The sequence below is a fragment of the Coptis chinensis genome, chromosome 9, assembly GCF_015680905.1.
Source record: "Coptis chinensis isolate HL-2020 chromosome 9, ASM1568090v1, whole genome shotgun sequence".
NCBI lineage: Eukaryota > Viridiplantae > Streptophyta > Magnoliopsida > Ranunculales > Ranunculaceae > Coptis > Coptis chinensis.
The window spans coordinates 69,981,099-69,998,557 of NC_141464.1; the positions used below are offsets into that span (position 1 = coordinate 69,981,099).

Below are 17,459 nucleotides of genomic sequence, written 5' to 3' on the forward strand. Positions count from 1 at the left end.
CTAACTTTGGATCTTCCATATCACGAACCGGCCGCATCATGGCATTACATCTATCACAATTCTTACCGTTCCTTTCATTGGCATGTTTTTCAGGAAACTTGCAATGATGGCTTTGGGATTACACGAGAAGGAGATGACCATGTGCCATGTCGCAACATCACCATTCCCTCAGCAAACATGACCATGAACATGGGGACTGCGATGTTGTTTATACTCCTGAACATCATGGGAGATTGGCAATTTTCCACTGCCAATGAGGCTGCCTGCGTAGTATTCAATGCACTGGCTCAAGGTCATACATTATTTAATATCTTAGGTTGTGTTATCTCTAATCTGAAACGAGCTCGCACTTTTCAGGATCAGTATATACTTTTACCTATAACCGCTTGCCGAATCATGAAGACACATTTCCCACAGTTTTCAGCTACTTTTCATAACTAGGTCAAGGTAGATTCTATGTGCCCAGCAAACAAAATCATTTGTTCATTAAGGTTTAGGCAATGGAAATATCCCGCTCGGTACCTGAGGCATGTTCGTTGTTACCCGAAGGATGAAAAAATGATGACACATTTGAACAAATCCGGAGACAAAGAATGGGCAGAAATTTGGCAGACTATTATCTTTTGGCGTGATGCTAAGGAAATTCATTTCATTCTTGAGGACGCCAGACCAACACATCCTGCTGGATGGTAAATTTGAGCATGCCATTGTACATATATATAGCTAAATAGTTATGTTTCATGTGCTATTGTTTTTCATTGTTTCTTTCTGTATAATATATTATGTTCTTCAACCTTTCTGTTCCAGCAATATAGCCCTAATTTTGCTCACGGTTCTCAGGTAATTTCTTTCTTTATCTTTTGATACTTCGAGGACTAAGCATCATTCTATTTGGGGGTGCTTTAAACCTGTAGCAAAAATTAGGCAAATTGTAGCCTGTATATAGTTTTTATTAATAATTATACTTAGTGACAAAGTCTTGTTAATTTCCTTGTCAATGATGAAAATTGTCTAGAAATCTCACATTAGTATCCGAATTAGGATTTGTTTTTAAGAAATTTAAGATAATACGTATGCAATAGTTTATACATCTTTTCATGAACATTCATGCACTGAGTATCATTGATTGTACATAGTAGTAAGTTTCTGGAACCAACGGTTAGTTACTTAAACGATATGATCAATCTTGTGAGAATCTAACCAAAAAGCCTCGATATGTGTGATATGTGAGTAATGACATAGAGGAGTAGTTTTTTCGAATAGAGAAAATCACGTGTCTACTTACTTGATCACCACCCGAACCCTAGGCGATAATTTAGGCCTTCTTTGTATTGACATAGCTAAAAATTCTTACCTATTACAAATTTTACCACTAGTCACTCCACTGAACCTTTCATTAAACCTTTCACTTTATTTCACCAAAAATTCCTTACCCATCTATTAACCCTAAATAGAAGAACCTACCTAAGTGATGAGTATAAGAAATAGGATGAAATGTAGAAAGGTAAAGAGAAAGACTTGACCTAAATAAAAGTTAGTTACTTGCTTCAGCCAAGGGAAATAGAATTATGTTTCTTAAGCTTTTTGTTTCAAAAACAAAAATAAAATAAAATAATAATAATAATAATAATAGAGTGTGAAATAAGTACAAGGCTTAAGAGCAAAGTAGGAAAACTCAGGTAGAAGCAGGAAAAGAAAATAAGGATTTCTCGAGTGTAAATATCTTGAAGACCCTATTCTCTCATACTTATCATTTTTTATTATCCATTTCCATTTTCTTCTACACTACCACCTAAGCCCCATAATACCTAATAAAGACCTCTAGCTCAATTAGGAGTAGGATGGTGTGATAATAAGTAGTAGATGTGATTGATCGACCTCGGCTCCTCTGACTGTCATTGAGTATGTGAGGAAATGTGTGTCCACTGCACACTGGAGTTAGCAAAACCTAAGTGGAAAAATTATGAGCAAATTTGTGTTTCGACACATACCTGTGAGAACCCATTTAGGTACGCTCTCCAAAGGATCCAAAAATGACCCTGCTAGTACATTTCAATGAAAAATTCATTGCATGCATGATCATATGTAGATGTTTTAACTATTGAATGCATATTAACTTGAGATTCAAAGAAAACAATCATTGTTCCCTGCTAAGGAGATGTATGGATATATGAGATTAATTTAGGAAACGAGTTTTTGTCACTGAGTCGTTGTAGTATAAATGAAGTTTGTGAGTATCATCTCTGGAAAACTCTCACGAGGCTATAACTCGTCCACTAGGGAATTCTTAGTGGTTTAAGGCCTTGTTGCATATGGTCAATGCAACTGCACTCTGCGAAACGAGAATTAGTTATGACTACACATTTTTTGCCACTTATCTGTTTTAATGTCTCTTCTTTGCTTGAGGACAAGCAAAGTCTCGCTTTAAGGGTAGTGTGATAAGCACCCAAAACCGTAATATGAAACCCCATTGAAACATATAAATTTGGTTAATTAAATAATCATGAAATGAGTATATTTTAGTGACTTTTATAGGTATTCGCAGAAATATGAAAATATTGGTTAAACCTCGCGTAAAACCGCGGGACGATGTATATATGAATTCTTTCAAATCAGCCATGTAAAGCCCAACAAATCCAAGCATTTAAGCATCAAACTTCCGGCTCCTACCTCTTGAACCCGGACTCTCGAATCGACAAGTGAGCCGCTTTCGGACAATCGTATGATGAACTCTACGCATATGCGGGAAGTTGTAAAATTGTCAAAAGACCGGACCGCCACTGGACTGCATATGGACCCACTATGCGAGCCCGCAAGATTTGATGAGTCATCATACAAGTCAAGACAAAGGTACAAATAATTGGTGCAAAAGTGACACCTTGCATATAGTTAATAAAGTTAGATGAGATTAGGTGTTAATAGTGAAAAAAGATAGGTGTCACTTTATTGTGGATTGTGTAGTTAAGAAGGAAGTAAATGTGGTTTGGTATTTCACGTGGGAGGAAATGAGATTTCTCTCAAAGAGAGAAGAAAACAAAACAAGGGGGGGACACTCCATTTACTCCTTTGACTTCTTTTTCTTTACCATGCATTATTTTAATTCCTTAGTCTTAGTTTTTATTTAGTTTTTAGTTTTAAGAAAAAGCTTGTAATAGTTTTAATGGAAGAAACTTTGTGTTCTTCTAGTTCAAAATAAATCTAAATGCAAGTGAGTTCACATATATATAGTTTCTTCTTCTTTTTGTTCTCTCTCTCTCTCTCATTTGATATTTATATTATGCACTTTTCTTCTTTTATCCCAAGGATCATAAGCTAAACTTTCCTTTTTGTGGGGGGTTAATGATGCTCATGTGGGATAACCTTTGTTATTTGATTTTAGTAAGTTTGTTTAGGAAGAACAACTAGACCTACATCCTATCCCAAAATGGTAGTTGGTGTAGAGTCTAGTTAGGAATCAAAGTGATCAGCTTAGAGATAAGTTATTGCTTTGGTTTTACATGATATCATGTATGATCTTAGAGATAAGTCATAGTGTTAGGAATCAAGTTAATCTTTATTAGGACTTGTCTATGAGTTCTAGGAAGATTAAGATGCAAGAACTTAAAATCACACAATAGAGGTTATCTTCACATGAGGAAAATTAACTCTCCACTTTTGTCTTAGTCAATTTTTACCTTGTCTTAGTTGCATGTTTACGTAACTTAAGGTTTTCATTTTTTGTGCATTAAAAGAAACCAAGTAGTAGTATTAATACAATCATAGCTAAACTTACTCACTAGTTTCCTAAAAGAGTAAAACCAAGTTGTAAGTGGTCCTAGAATTTAGGTTGGTTCGAATCCCTACTCAAAAACTACACGCACACGAAGATCGTGAGTAAGGACTTATCTTTGAATTCGCACTTTGTCCAATAAGAGATTCAAATCTCTAAGATACGCAAAAGGTGAACATTAGCTACGAACTCGGGCTAAGCCTGCAAATATAAAAGGTCCAGTATGGGTGCCATGTCCAGAGAACATGCCCAGCTAGTCCATTGAGATGATGTGCTGCTGAGCATTCCATCAAGCTAGATATCCCATTGCACACAATCGATCCAACGAGGCCACAGAATAGGAGGATCAGATAATGTCATGTGTGCCATTTATGAGGGTCCGCACAAATACCAAATGATGTTTTCATTCCTGGTGTTACTTCTGCCCCTGTGTTTGTTCTTGCGAAATTGAATAAGATCTGAAAACGTGGTTAAACAAATTCTATAATATTTGGCGCTTACGGGAATCATCTCTTGTTATTTGGAGTTTATATGTTAGAGAACTGATCAACTGATACGAGTTTGTTTTTTCAGATCAGTACATCCAGAGAGAAAAGAGTGTTTCCTCTAAATTATTTGTTTTTATTTCTAATGACAATGACAATTCTTGTTATGTACCCCGCACAACAAACCTTCTATAACACAAGAAATAATTTTCCAATACAAAACTATACTATGGCTACAGTGGAGTACTTCCCTCTTGATGTGTTGTCAGTCATGTGATTTGATGATCGAGCGAGTTGGTCGATACTGGAGGTGTCCATGCATATACAAGTAATCCTGCAACGAGGACAACTACTCCCGAAACAAAGCCAGCAGGCAAGGAGGATGCCACACCAATGTAGGGTAGAGGGAGTGTAAATACGTAAACAGACAATGGTACTGCACAAGAACACAAGCATGAGGACAAAACCCAAAGAGCAATGATAAATATGACCTACTGGAAGAAGTATAACCCAAATATCACCACCCAACAGATTGGTTTCATATGTACGAATATGCAAAATGATCCTTATAAATTAAATACTGTAAAGAAAACAAAACCTGAAAATGTGGATGCAAGGCAAGAGACCACCGCAGATGAGATCTTGAGAAGGTGCAGCAGTGATATATTGTAGGCCATGTTCACTATAATAAACAGCAAAGGCAGTATAGGGGCGCCTTGGCATCCTACAGACATGAAGACCAAAATCATCATATGTACTTCATTGCAGTTCAAAGTATTTGATTGGTGTGATAATGCAGTCATGTGTTAATGATTGGATTTCAGGTCAAGTGGCTCTTTCTTTTGCATTTGTTGGACGGTGGAGTATCTTAACATCTGTTCCAAGCTTATATACTTTCGCATGAAGCTCCGACAATGTTTTTCAGATAGAACCCCCCAATGCTGTTATGTTTCTTGTTGTTTGGGTGTTCCCGTCTATTTGTAATTACATACGGCTAATATAGTTAACTAAAGTGTTTGATTGAGGTTTAAGTGTGATGCAGGCCCAGTCAAAAGCAAAATATAATTAAAACATAGGTACTCACCTTTTGATAAAAAATCAATATTTAAAAAGCATGCAGCACCATCTTTAAGGTAACTCGGCAACTGACTGAACGGAACACCCCACAGCTTCGATAAAAAGGGTAGTAGGAGACATATGAAAAATGCCTAACACCAGGTAATTTCAAGTGCATCAAACTTCACGTATATAGTTATTTAAAGAATCTAGCTGAATTCAAGTGCAAGTAATCCCATGAAATGTTTACATTCAGTAGAATTATCGCATGCTTACTTGAAAAGCAGAGCCGTAGGAGTTTAGAACAAAAAGGTCAACCGAACCTCCCTGCATTGAATTTAGACCATTAGGTTTAAGTTCTATGATACCTTAAATAGATTTACCACCTCTGTCACCAGAAATTGTAGAGGCAAAACTGGTTTTTATTTAATTAAACTCTTCTGAATCTTAATATGTAAACTTGAATATCATACCTTTAGATGCCGAGCAGCATCCAAGAATATTATTTCCTGCAAGATACTGACTTCATAAGAGAAAGATATCTCGTGATAAATATTTGAAGTTCATAACGTTCAGAATATTACCAACCAACCTTCAACACTGTGTCGCCCGCTTGGAGGAAAAATGAAGTTATCATCAATAGTGTCCAAAAGACACCTGCATCTTTCAGTGAAAGACCACCACTAGATCCACTGCATAAAATTATCAGAATGAACAATAAGAACCTTAATAAGAATATAACATATAATGTAAGATCCTTGGTATTTACTTTCATATTATATTCAAAGAAAAGTAAAAGGTTTTGGTGAAGTATAAAAGAGACTGCATGCCTCATAGAGTGCAGTAGTGCACCACTATGCTTGTCATTTTAAAGACATCATAAATGCAAACTGAAGAAGCACAATGTAATTTATAATGAGCATCCAACGGACCCCATGAATTTTTCGTGGATAACTACTTGAATAAATTGATTCTGAGTTACTCAGCTTATGTCTTAAATCTTTCAAATATCTAGTACAGTTGGTCACTATACAACAAAAGCAATGAAATGCCCCCATATCAACAAATGGAAGAAATGCTTTGAGAAAATTATAGAAAGAATCTAGCACATTACAGATTACTTATATGCAATGACAAAGTTCTACTTTTTGCTACTTTCAGCACAAAGATGCTGTGATCTGGCACATAGCTAAGAGTACTACATGCTTACAGCGAACACCAACTTTCAATTAAAGGCTTTAAAAAGATAAAATAATTGTTGGTAATACCAAGTCATACAGGGATTAAAGATAACTATATAAAAAAGATTTGTTTTTAGATATATCTGAGGCCTCAAATGAAATGCACCTACAAACAGTAAGTTGTCATAATATGAACAGAGAGGAACACTAAGTAAGCAGCAATAGATGAAGGAAGATAACTTCATTCAAAGCTTAGTTACCTTGCAACAGTTATTACCACGCCAATGGCTACAAGAAGGCATCCAAATATTTGATTAGGTCGATATCGTCTTCCAAGAAATATAGCTGACAGGAGAAGCTGCCAAACAAGAAAGGTCTGCAAAGAATAAATAAACAACGGTAACTTCAAAGCTCCGGTATCCACATTCATGAAACCATGGATCCCCATTCATAGAGAAAGATGCGCAAAGCATAACCATGGATGTCTCACTGATGAGTGGGAAGAATTTCGTCATCTCAGTAGTATATGGATCGAATAACCGAGAAAGAAAGACTGCACTAGGGAGGAACCTAATTCAGCTCTCTTACACTATTCAGAAACCATGGATGATACTCGGGGATTTTAATTCAGTACTGAGCCGACAAGAGAGAGTCGGGGGAACAGAAACAAGGCCACACCACTACTCGGATCTGTTGCAATGTGTCACTATGAGTGGACTGATGGATCTGAAACAGACAGGAAACTTCTTAACATGGAACAATAAGCAGGAACAGAGAGCATGGAGAAAGCTTGACAGAGTTATGGTGAATGCTGAGTGGGTGAGTGAGCTTACTGATACAGAGGCACATTACAAGATCCCCGGGGCAATTTCTGATCATTCGTCCATAGTGGTAATGTCAACCAGAAGCATAGGGAGGTATAAAAAATCTTTTCGCTTCTTCAATTACTGGATTCAACAAGAGGGATTCAGAGAAGTAATTCAGGGGGCATGGGACATTCCTGTTGTAGGCAACCCAATGTTCACGTTTATGAAGAAATTGAAACATGCGAAAGATGCACTGATCAAATGGAATGGGGAGAGAGGAAGGATAACATCTGAGAAAGAGGAAGCAGAGAAGGCACTAGCTGAAATCCAGGGGAGACTACAAACTCATCCCCTCAGCCATGAATACAGCATATAGGAGAAAGTGCTAACAGCTAGGTATGTTAAAGCAGCGGTGGCCGAGGAGTCAGAATGCAAAAAAAAGTCAAGAGATCAGGTGGTGACTCTAGGGGACAACAATACAACATATTTCTTCAACTCTATCGAGGTAAAAAGGATGACAAACAAGATCAACTGTCTTAAAGATGAGCAAGGTACAGTGTATGAAGACTTAGCTGACATCGGAAATGAATGCGTCAAGTACTACCAAGAGATGTACAGCCCTGAGGTGTTAGAGGAACTGGATTTCACAGAAATGGGGGATATTTAGGTCGCCCAGCTGGATGAGAATACTAAGAATCTGCTGGGGTAACGCGAGATGAGATCATTGAGTGTTTTGCCAACATAGAACATGGCAAGGCTCCAGGCAGTGATGGGTTTTCTACACTATTTTTCAAAGCGGTTTGGAGAATAGTGGGAGATGACTTTGTAAAGGCAGTCAGGAATTTCTTCAGATCGGGCAGGATTCTACAGGAGGTGAATGCCACATGCATAACCTTGATACCAAAAGCGCTATCTCCTAATTTATTATAGACCCATTGCATGCTGCAATGTGATCTACAAGTGCATAACCAAGATAATTACATTCAGGATGAAGGCATTTATGCCTCAGGTGATATCTCTCAATCAGTCCGCGTTTATTGCTGGGCGATGCATTCAGGATAATGTGTTACTGTCCCATGAGTTGCTACACAATTATCATAGAGACAAGGGCCCCTTGAGATGTGCAACAAAGATTGACTTAAGGAAGGCATACATACAGTGAGATGGGAAGCAGTGAGATATGCCCTCAACAGAATATGAATTCCTCCAATGTTTGTCAGTTGGATACAAAATTGCATCAAAACCCCCAGTTATAGCATAATGATCAACGGAACACCGTTTGGATATTTCAAAGGCACGAGAGGAACCAAGCAAGGAGATTCTATGTTACCATATTTGTTTGTGCTCGTTATGGATTTTTTTCACCCAAATGATTCGGAAACGAGTTGAAGAAGGGAGTTACCACCTACACCCCAAGTGCTCCAACCCAATAGTAACGCACTTATCCTTCGCTGATGACCTCATTGCCTTCATGAATGGGGATCTAAATACAGTGAGCACACTCAAAAATACCCTTCATAGCTTAGCCAGATGCACGAGGCTACAAGTGAATTTTCAGAAGAGTCAAATGTTCTACTTGGGCATTCCAAACACTGTTGCTGTTTAAATGAGGGAGATACTACAGTTTCCAAGAGGGGCACTTCCAGTCAAGTATCTCGGGCTCCCATTGATTACCACAAGACTGAAAGCCAGAGATTGTACTCCATTGACAGAGAAGGTGAGACAGAGGATTCAGGCGTGGAAAGGTAGATCATTGTCCTATGCAAAAAGACTCCAACTTATTAAGGTAGTTCTAAATGGAATGAGTATATCCTGGACAACATCCTTTGTGTTACCTTAGTCGACAATCGATGCCATCAATCAACTATGCAAAAACTTTCTATGGAACGGACCTAAGTGTTCCATGTCTAATGCACTGATTAGTTGGGATGACATTTGTTTTCCTTATGAAGAAGGAGGCTCGAGATTCGAAGTTTAAAAGTGCTGAATGTAGCAGCAAACCTCAAGCATCTCTGGAACCTTGTCAGCTCGAGCAATACCTTATACATCAAATGGGTTACATAGAATTTGATCCGAAATAGAAATATTTGGCAGCTCAAGATCCCCAATGGCTGCTCCTGGGTATGGCGCAATATACTGAAGAATCGGAAAGAAGCTCTGAACATAGTTCAACACCAAATTGGTGATGCCAGAGGTACTCAGTTCTGGTTGGATCCATGGCACCCCGAAGATATTTTGAAAGACGAAGTTTCCCTATCTCTCACATATAACTCAACGTGTCGACTGAATGCACGTGTGAGTAATATAATAGTGGATGGACAGTGGAGTATACCCACACGTGTTAGAGCTCACATACCTGATATTGCTCTAGCCATTGAAGAATACCTAAAAGTGGGACATGGGACTGACAAGGTGATATGGACAGCTACAAAGCGAGGTGATTATAATCTCAGAGAGACCTATGACAGCGTAAGAACCACCAAAGCTTCAAACTCTTGGCACCATCTCGTCTGGTTTGCTAATAGAATTCCGCGGCATTTCGTTTATTGATGGCTCACGCCGGGGGACTAAAACGACAAGCAAGTTGAAAGAGTGGGCATCAGACTGATGACACGCGTGTCAGGCCGAGGGAAAGGGAAACCGAGGAACATATGTTCTTTCAATGCACATTTACTCAATTCATATGGCAACACAATTTGAAGCAAGCAGGCTATGATAAACTAAGAAGTCGCTTAATCGGGAATCAACTTGAGTGGGTGGAATTGAGAACGAAGGGAAAAGGGGTGCAGCAGGACATATTAAGGCTTCTATCTAATGGGTTCATTTATTGTGTGGCAAGAAAAGAATAGACGCATCTTCCAGCACAAAAACACGATAGTTCTGCAGGTTAGTAAATTACTTATTCAAGATGACAAGATGTTTCCACAAAACTCCATTCTCTCAAACTGGAAATGGAAAAAGAGCCCGAAAGGAACAAGATCATACAGATGTGGGGTTTATATTGTAAAGGACTCAAGAATATTGTGAATTGGTATTCTCCTTGAGATACCTATGTCCCTTTTTATAGAATAGCAAATGATATTTACAAGATATTACAATATATCTTCTAGGATATTTACAAGATATTCTCTAGGTTATTTTGGAATGGAATACAAACAAATCTAGAGAATCTAGGGATATCTTGGCGGTGTGCTATATTAAGAAGAACCCCTTTGATACCCTCCCTCAAATTGATGTTGGTGAGTCAACAAGCATCAATTTGCTAACAAGGAACTCGATGTCGTTGTCTTGTCATTGCCTTAGTAAAAATATCATCAATGACGATGTTCGGTAGGAATGTGAGGCGAGTAATAACCTTTGCTTCATAGGCATCGCGGATATAATGACAATCAACCTCTATATGTTTTGTTCTCTCATGAAACACCGGATTTGCAGCAATCAGATAAAGCACTAGTATTATCGCCATGGAGGGAGTTGGGTTGGTTTGAGGAAAACCTAACTCTCGAGAGAATCCCACGGCCGCACCACTTCGAAAGCAGGACTCGACATGGCCCGATATTCAGCCGATAGATGATTTTGACACACAATCTTGTTTCTTACATTTCCATGAAATAAGCGAATCACCAAAAAACGCACCATCCAGGTTGTAGATCGCCGAATCTGGACATCCGCCTTGTCAAAGATCACCGTGATGATACTAGATTGAGTGCTTTGCCATGTGGAAAAAATAATCCCGATGGGAGTCCCCAAAAGATACCGCATAATCCGTAACGCCTACCATGTGAAGATGTCGTGGTGAAGCCATAAAACCTCGCTAACGCATGAACCGCATAAGAAATGTCGTCTAGTAATAGTGAGATAAATTAGACTCCCTACTAATTGTCGATATAAGGTAGGATCATCAAGAAGGTCACCCTCATCCTTTCTTAATTTTACATTCACTTCAAGAGGAGTATCAACCGAAGTGGTGTCTTCCACCGCAAGGTGGACTAGATCTTGTGTATACTTGTCTTTGATTAAGAAACAACCCATGTGGTTGAGAGCCAATCTCTAAACCAAGAAAATAAGTGAGTGCCCCAAGATCTTTCATCCGGAAATCAGATGTAAATGTTGTTGCAGCTTTGTAATAAATGTCACATCCGAACCCGAGATGATAATATCATCCACATACACCAATAGAAAGACCATGCCATCTTTACTCTTGTGAAAAAATAAGGATGCATCATATTGACTTTGGGTAAATGAAAACCCGAAAATAGTGCTTTCGAAACTTTTCAAACCATGCCCCGAGCCTCGCTTAAGACCATACAAAGAACGTTTCACCTTACAAACGGAGTTAGGGGTAGGAAGTGTCATACCGTAAGGAAGTTTCATGTAAATCTCTTCCTTAAGATCCCCATGCAAGAAAGCATTCTTAACATCCATTTGGTGTAACCGCCAAGAATGTGAGGCAGCCAAGGCAAGAAGAACCCGAATCAGTAGTCATCTTGGCAACAGGGCAAATGTCTCATCATAATCTATGCCATACTCTTTGTCGGTTGCCGTGGCTACTAATCGAGCTTTGTAACGCTCCAAAGAACCATCGAGCGAAGCAACGAAAAAACACCCACTTACTACCAATAGGGATTCACCAAGGAAGGACAAGGTACTACATCCCATGTTTGATTTTGCTCAAGTGCATCGAAGTTCAAATTTCATGGCCTCATTAACATTCATGTGCCACACTTGTTTATAAGAATTAGGAATGGAAATAGAGGAGAGAGTGGCAAATATGGAAATATGTGAGGAAAAACCATACCAATTAGGAGAATGAGAAACTCGGGTAGATCGTCTAGGAACAACTGCCAGAGAGGGTGCCGGATCAATCGTCACAGGAGGGTCCAGAGAAGGAGTAACCAAGGGGCGAGAGCGTCTAGTATAAACTAGACCTGGCTGAAATCGATTTGTAGGTTTAGCAGGGGTGGAAAAATCAGGAAGAATAGAATATATAGAAGGCGCAGAATCCGTATGAGAGAGAAAAAACTTTTGATTTTCAAAGAAAACAACATGTCGTGAAATGCGTAAACGATGAGCGTCAGGATCATAACATAAAAAACCTTTCTGATGAGAACTATAACCAAGAAATGCACATTTCACGATTGAAAGCGTAAAGCTTAGTTCTTTCATGGGGGAAGATGAACAAAACAAACACAACCAAATGTATGCAGATTAGAATAACGAGGATGATTCCCAAATAAACGAAAATATGGTGAAACATTATCAAGCACAGGAGTAGGCAGTCTATTTATGAGATAAACAGCAGTAGATAAAGTTTCACACCAAAAACGAGGAGGAACAGAGGATTCTAGAAGTAAAACCCGAACCATGTCAAGAAGATGTTCCGTTTTACGCTCACCCACTCCATTTTGTTGTGGAGTAGCTGGACAAGATCGTTGAGAAAGAATGCCTCGTTCTTGAAGAAAGTGTTGAAACTCATTTGACAGATATTCGCCTCCTGAATCAGATCGAAGACTCTTGATAGAGGAATTGAATTGATTGTTAATGAGTGCAAGATAATTTTTAAAGATTGAGAAAACCTCGCTTTTAGCACGCAAGAAATAAATCCAAGTAAACCTACTATAGTCATCAATGAAGGTTACAAAATATTTGTATTGGCATAAGAGATGACAGAGAAATCCCCCATACATCACTATGCACAATATCAAAGCGGTCGAGAAGCATGTGAACCCGTGATCGAGAAAAGGTAGACTTTGCTCTTAGCTAGTTTACAAGAAAGAACAATCAAAAGACAACGAATCAAGGGAAACAGAGTTTTTATTGTATAGAAAACCGATTGAAACAATGTATGAAGTACCCGAGGATTAGGATGGCCTAGGCCCGATGCCAATCCTCGTGACGCAAATTAGAACTAGTACAAAAAAGAAGACCATGCAGAAAATGAAAGAACTAGATTGGGGATGTATGACCAATGGAAACAAAGCCTCCTAGGACCCTTCACAATTGTCTTACGTGACATTTGATCCCCGCACCACACAACCGACGAAGAAAAAATCACATTACAATTATTATCAACAAAGGTCGACCAACGTAAATCAAATTCAGTAGATAATCGGGGAGAAACCAAGACATTTTTATAATGGGAGAAATGTCACCCACGCCAGCATAGGTAGAGAGCTACCATTTGCCGTGGTGAATTTTAAGAGGACCAACATAGGATTTGAGATTCTCAAGAGAAGTTGAATTATTTGTCATATGATTGGAAGCCCCCGAAATGTCGAGATACCAAGGTTGAGAGGATGATTTTTTTTGTTACCCGAGAAGCCTAAAGCCGAGAGTGCGTAAAACAATTTGGTGTAACATGTCCCGAGAGAGGGTGAGGATGTGGCGATGAGCATGAACAATAGGAGCGGGGAACTGAATTAGCAACCGGGAAGCGCACCCTTCCTTCTTGGTGGCGAATCCGACACTCACCGATGATGTGACCGGACTCTTACAATAGTTGCAAAACTTAGTGCAATTTTTGGCTATGTGGCCAAAATCCTTACAAACCGGCATTGAGTAGTGGGCTCGGATCCCATCTCTTGGATCGATGTTGAAAGCACTATAGCGACTGAGGAGTGACAGCACCGTTCCATAGAGGCTCGAGTGAGTAGTCTCGTTCTTCACGAAATAGATCCCCAAACACACAACCAAAGAAGGAACGGGATCTCGCTCATTAATCGAGACCTCACAGTTCAAATTCTGACCTAAGTTTCATAAGAAACCCGATCCCTTTGCTAATCTCATGTACTTGTTGAACAATATCCAACCCATTAGTAGGAAGAGTCGCAAAATAATATCTGAATATTCTGCCCACAAATTGAAAAAAACCGAAAAAATTTATTCAAGATGACAAGATGTTTCCACAAAACTCCCATTTCAAATTCAAATGGAAAACCGAAAGGAACAAGATCATACGATGTAATGTGGAACCGAGACAAAGATGAACGAAGGCAGTGCGTATGGGAGAAACCACCCACAGGAATGTGTTCACTCAACACAGATAGTTCTCTATAGGGTACACTAGGTGGGTGGGCAGCAGCGATTCGGAATTGTCAATGGGAAGTGATTGTGGCTGCACAGGGGGAAGATCAGAGTACACGACAATTGATCTTATTGAGCTACAAGGCCTCGCTCAAGGCCTCAAACTTGCTGTGGATCACGTGTCTCGAATTTCAAGCCCGCATTTACTACGCTACATGCTTGTCTCAGATTTGAAGGACAAGGACAAACACCCATGGCGCGCCAACCATCTGATGGTGGAGATTAATAGGCTTAACAACACAATTACAAATGTTTACTCTCAAACATGTATTCCGAGAAGCGAACAAGTTGGCCGATATTTTGGCAGGAAACATACCATCCATAAGTTACGTGGTAATTATACCTAGCTCTTTTTTAGAGGATGTACAGAAAATTGTGTATGATGATGCCTCGGGCAAAATATATGTAAGACTCTAATCCATGTAACCAAGTTAGTGCTTTCATTTTAATTAAATAGGGGCAAGGGACCTCTCAAAAACCCTACTTGCCTTTCAAAATATATATATATATATATATACAAGAATATGAGCAAGACTAGATGTAAACATCATCAATTAATTACTGACCAAGAAAGAATTTATATAGAAAGAAGGATGGCCGAGAGATCATTACCTGAGATAGTATTGGAATAGATGTCCCAGAAAGAATAGCTGCTCCAAAGGTATACAGAAACCAGTAAGGGGAGTCAGAAAGTGGTAATAGTAGTACTCAAGATATAGAGAGCTGTTTAGATAAGTGCCTTAAGGGCTTTGGTTGAGTCTTGGTATTTAGTCCCCACTGCGGAAGTCACAATCACAGATTAAGCAAAAACCCAAAACCAATGCAAACTTTACCGCCACTACCAAACAACAAAGGTTTGGTCAAATTTTGGCATGCAGTAACTTCAGAGAGAGATTTATACCAAGACGTATGAGTACCTCCAGGGTACAGACTTAATTACTCAAAATAAAAAAAGATACACATATATGATTTTGGTCAAGACAGATTGGCACCAAACATTCATTATTCTTTACAGTTTATACCATCTGAATATTTATATGTCCAAGTCACAAATGAATTTAGCAAAGGGTGGGTATATGTATTACCTCCAGCTGCCATTCCAGAAGCTGCAGCCAGAGCCTCTAAAAGACCAACAGCAAGAAATGGAGCTTTTGGCATGGAAAGCATCTCATCAGTAACAATGCCAACATGGTAGCGAAAATACAAAATAGAGAAGTATACCAACACATATCTGGAATATGAAGCTAAGTAAGCAAAAATATATATGAATATATGGTTAAAAATCTGCAAATAATGGATACTAAAGTCAAATGCATGTAGAGTACCAATATTGAGGACAAGATCCATGTAAAATTACGTGGTATGTGTCTCTTAATGAATTTATACACAATGCAGAAAAGGCGACCTTCTTCTCCTTCTCCCCCTCCCCCTCTCCTTTCTCTCCACACATACACACATATCCGAAACTGTGGAGTCTCAAATCTAACTCTGTAGTAGTTAACAAAATGCATAACCTAGAACCATCTATTACCACTAGATAAGGACATATTGTCGCGAGGAGATCATCACCACAAAAGGTCAGCTCAAAGCATGATTGTATCAATGTGTGTATACAGTAATCTTGGTACAGGTCGAAGATTTGAAAGTTAATACCTGTGCTCAATGTGCATTATGTGTAGCTGTATAAATGTATTCAGCTGGACTTTAATTAAAATCACTTCTTAGATAAATGATAGTTTTACTCAACACCTTTAGAGAGTTCCACCATGCAACTCGCTGAGCATAAGTTTCATGTGGCACGTCTGGCACTTTAACGTAGGTATTCAAGGGAACAATTACATGGACCATTGTATAAGATTTTACGCACATAAAATCGAAAGTTTCATGGCATAGTGTGGTAGTTGCTAGCATAATTTAACAATGTTGTTCCTTTAACAATTCTATGTACAAATTTGTGGGCCCGCCTTTCATGATTATAAAACACCTAAACAATAACTTCAAAGGGGGTGGCCTGCTTTCAATACTGAAGATGAGTAATGAGTTGCATATAGCAACTTACAGAAGGGCTGCAAAGTGGAACTCTTTAAGGGGCTGCTACTTAATTGTTTTCAAAACTATTATTACATTGAGCATTATACAGAACATACACTTTAATGTTCCCGTAGCATGTTCTCAGGGGCCTTTATATGTTGGATGCGGACGTTGGTGTGACTGTAATCGAAGGCCCACCACACTGGGATCTATATAGCTACTACACTCATTGATTCTAACGCATCATTTTGGCCCACCACTTACGATGGATAGACTTGCGGGCCACTTAACCCACTATAGACAAACTACATAATTACAGTACCCAAGCCCACGCAACCCCATTGACTGTTTACGTAATAACTGAAAACTAAATGTTGACGTAATCACGTGAGAAAAACACCTGACATTGAAATATATTGAATAAATAAAAAAATACCCGAAAGTAGCGAGCTGAGCAAGGAAGAAAGGGTAGTGCTTAAGAGGAACAAGTGCAAGTTTATAGAGTACACGATTCCCTACTCCAAGTATTACTGTAGCTGCTGCTGCAACCAATACCTCCACCTTACGTTCACGATCAACACGGCACTTACTGCACTCCTCCTCATTATTTGCATTCACATTGTCATTACTGAGTGATCCTCTGATCCATGTCTTAGATGATCGATTAAGAAGTAGGATTTTCCGACGTTGATTAATTGTTGGAGATATAGACAAGGGAAAAGAATGATTAATCAAACGGCGGTGGTTGAATAAAGGATTGGAAATGGAGGAAGTGGGTGTGGGAGTGATCTGGAGGTAATATGAAAACATAGTGAGGCTAGAAATGATGAGTTCGTTGAAAATTCTGGGGAGATTTATTGTTGAGACTTAATGGTTTTCTAAAATAGGAGAGAGGTCGAGACAGGTGGAAGTCGTACTGGTGGGCTAGTTTACGTTTATTTTTCCAAAGTCGAAAAAGTGTTGGATTTGTACCTGTGAGGGGGAGAGAAATGGAACAAGTGCATAACATTTTGGCTTTTGCCACTCTTTATCATGGAAAGAGACAATG

At 38.9% G+C, this 17,459-nt stretch overlaps 1 protein-coding gene across 2 annotated transcripts; it reads right to left on the minus strand.

The window, feature by feature from the left end:
• Positions 1-4,369: 4,369 nt before the first annotated feature.
• Positions 4,370-17,447, minus strand: LOC147477702 (protein CLT1, chloroplastic-like). Of its 2 annotated transcripts, none has more exons than XM_086584291.1 (10): positions 16,848-17,447; positions 15,466-15,611; positions 14,993-15,030; positions 6,752-6,849; positions 5,903-6,002; positions 5,784-5,819; positions 5,587-5,637; positions 5,339-5,462; positions 4,853-4,978; positions 4,370-4,690 (listed from the first exon to the last, which is right to left on the minus strand). In XM_086584291.1, exons 1-10 carry the CDS (start codon positions 17,219-17,221, stop codon positions 4,524-4,526), a joined length of 1,260 nt encoding a protein of 419 aa, XP_086440417.1. In that variant the 5' UTR covers positions 17,222-17,447; the 3' UTR covers positions 4,370-4,523. The 2 variants fall into 2 exon arrangements, with proteins under 2 accessions (XP_086440417.1, XP_086440416.1); XM_086584290.1 differs by having other exon boundaries at positions 6,752-6,867; positions 16,848-17,436.
• Between the last annotated feature and the right edge of the window lie 12 nt (positions 17,448-17,459).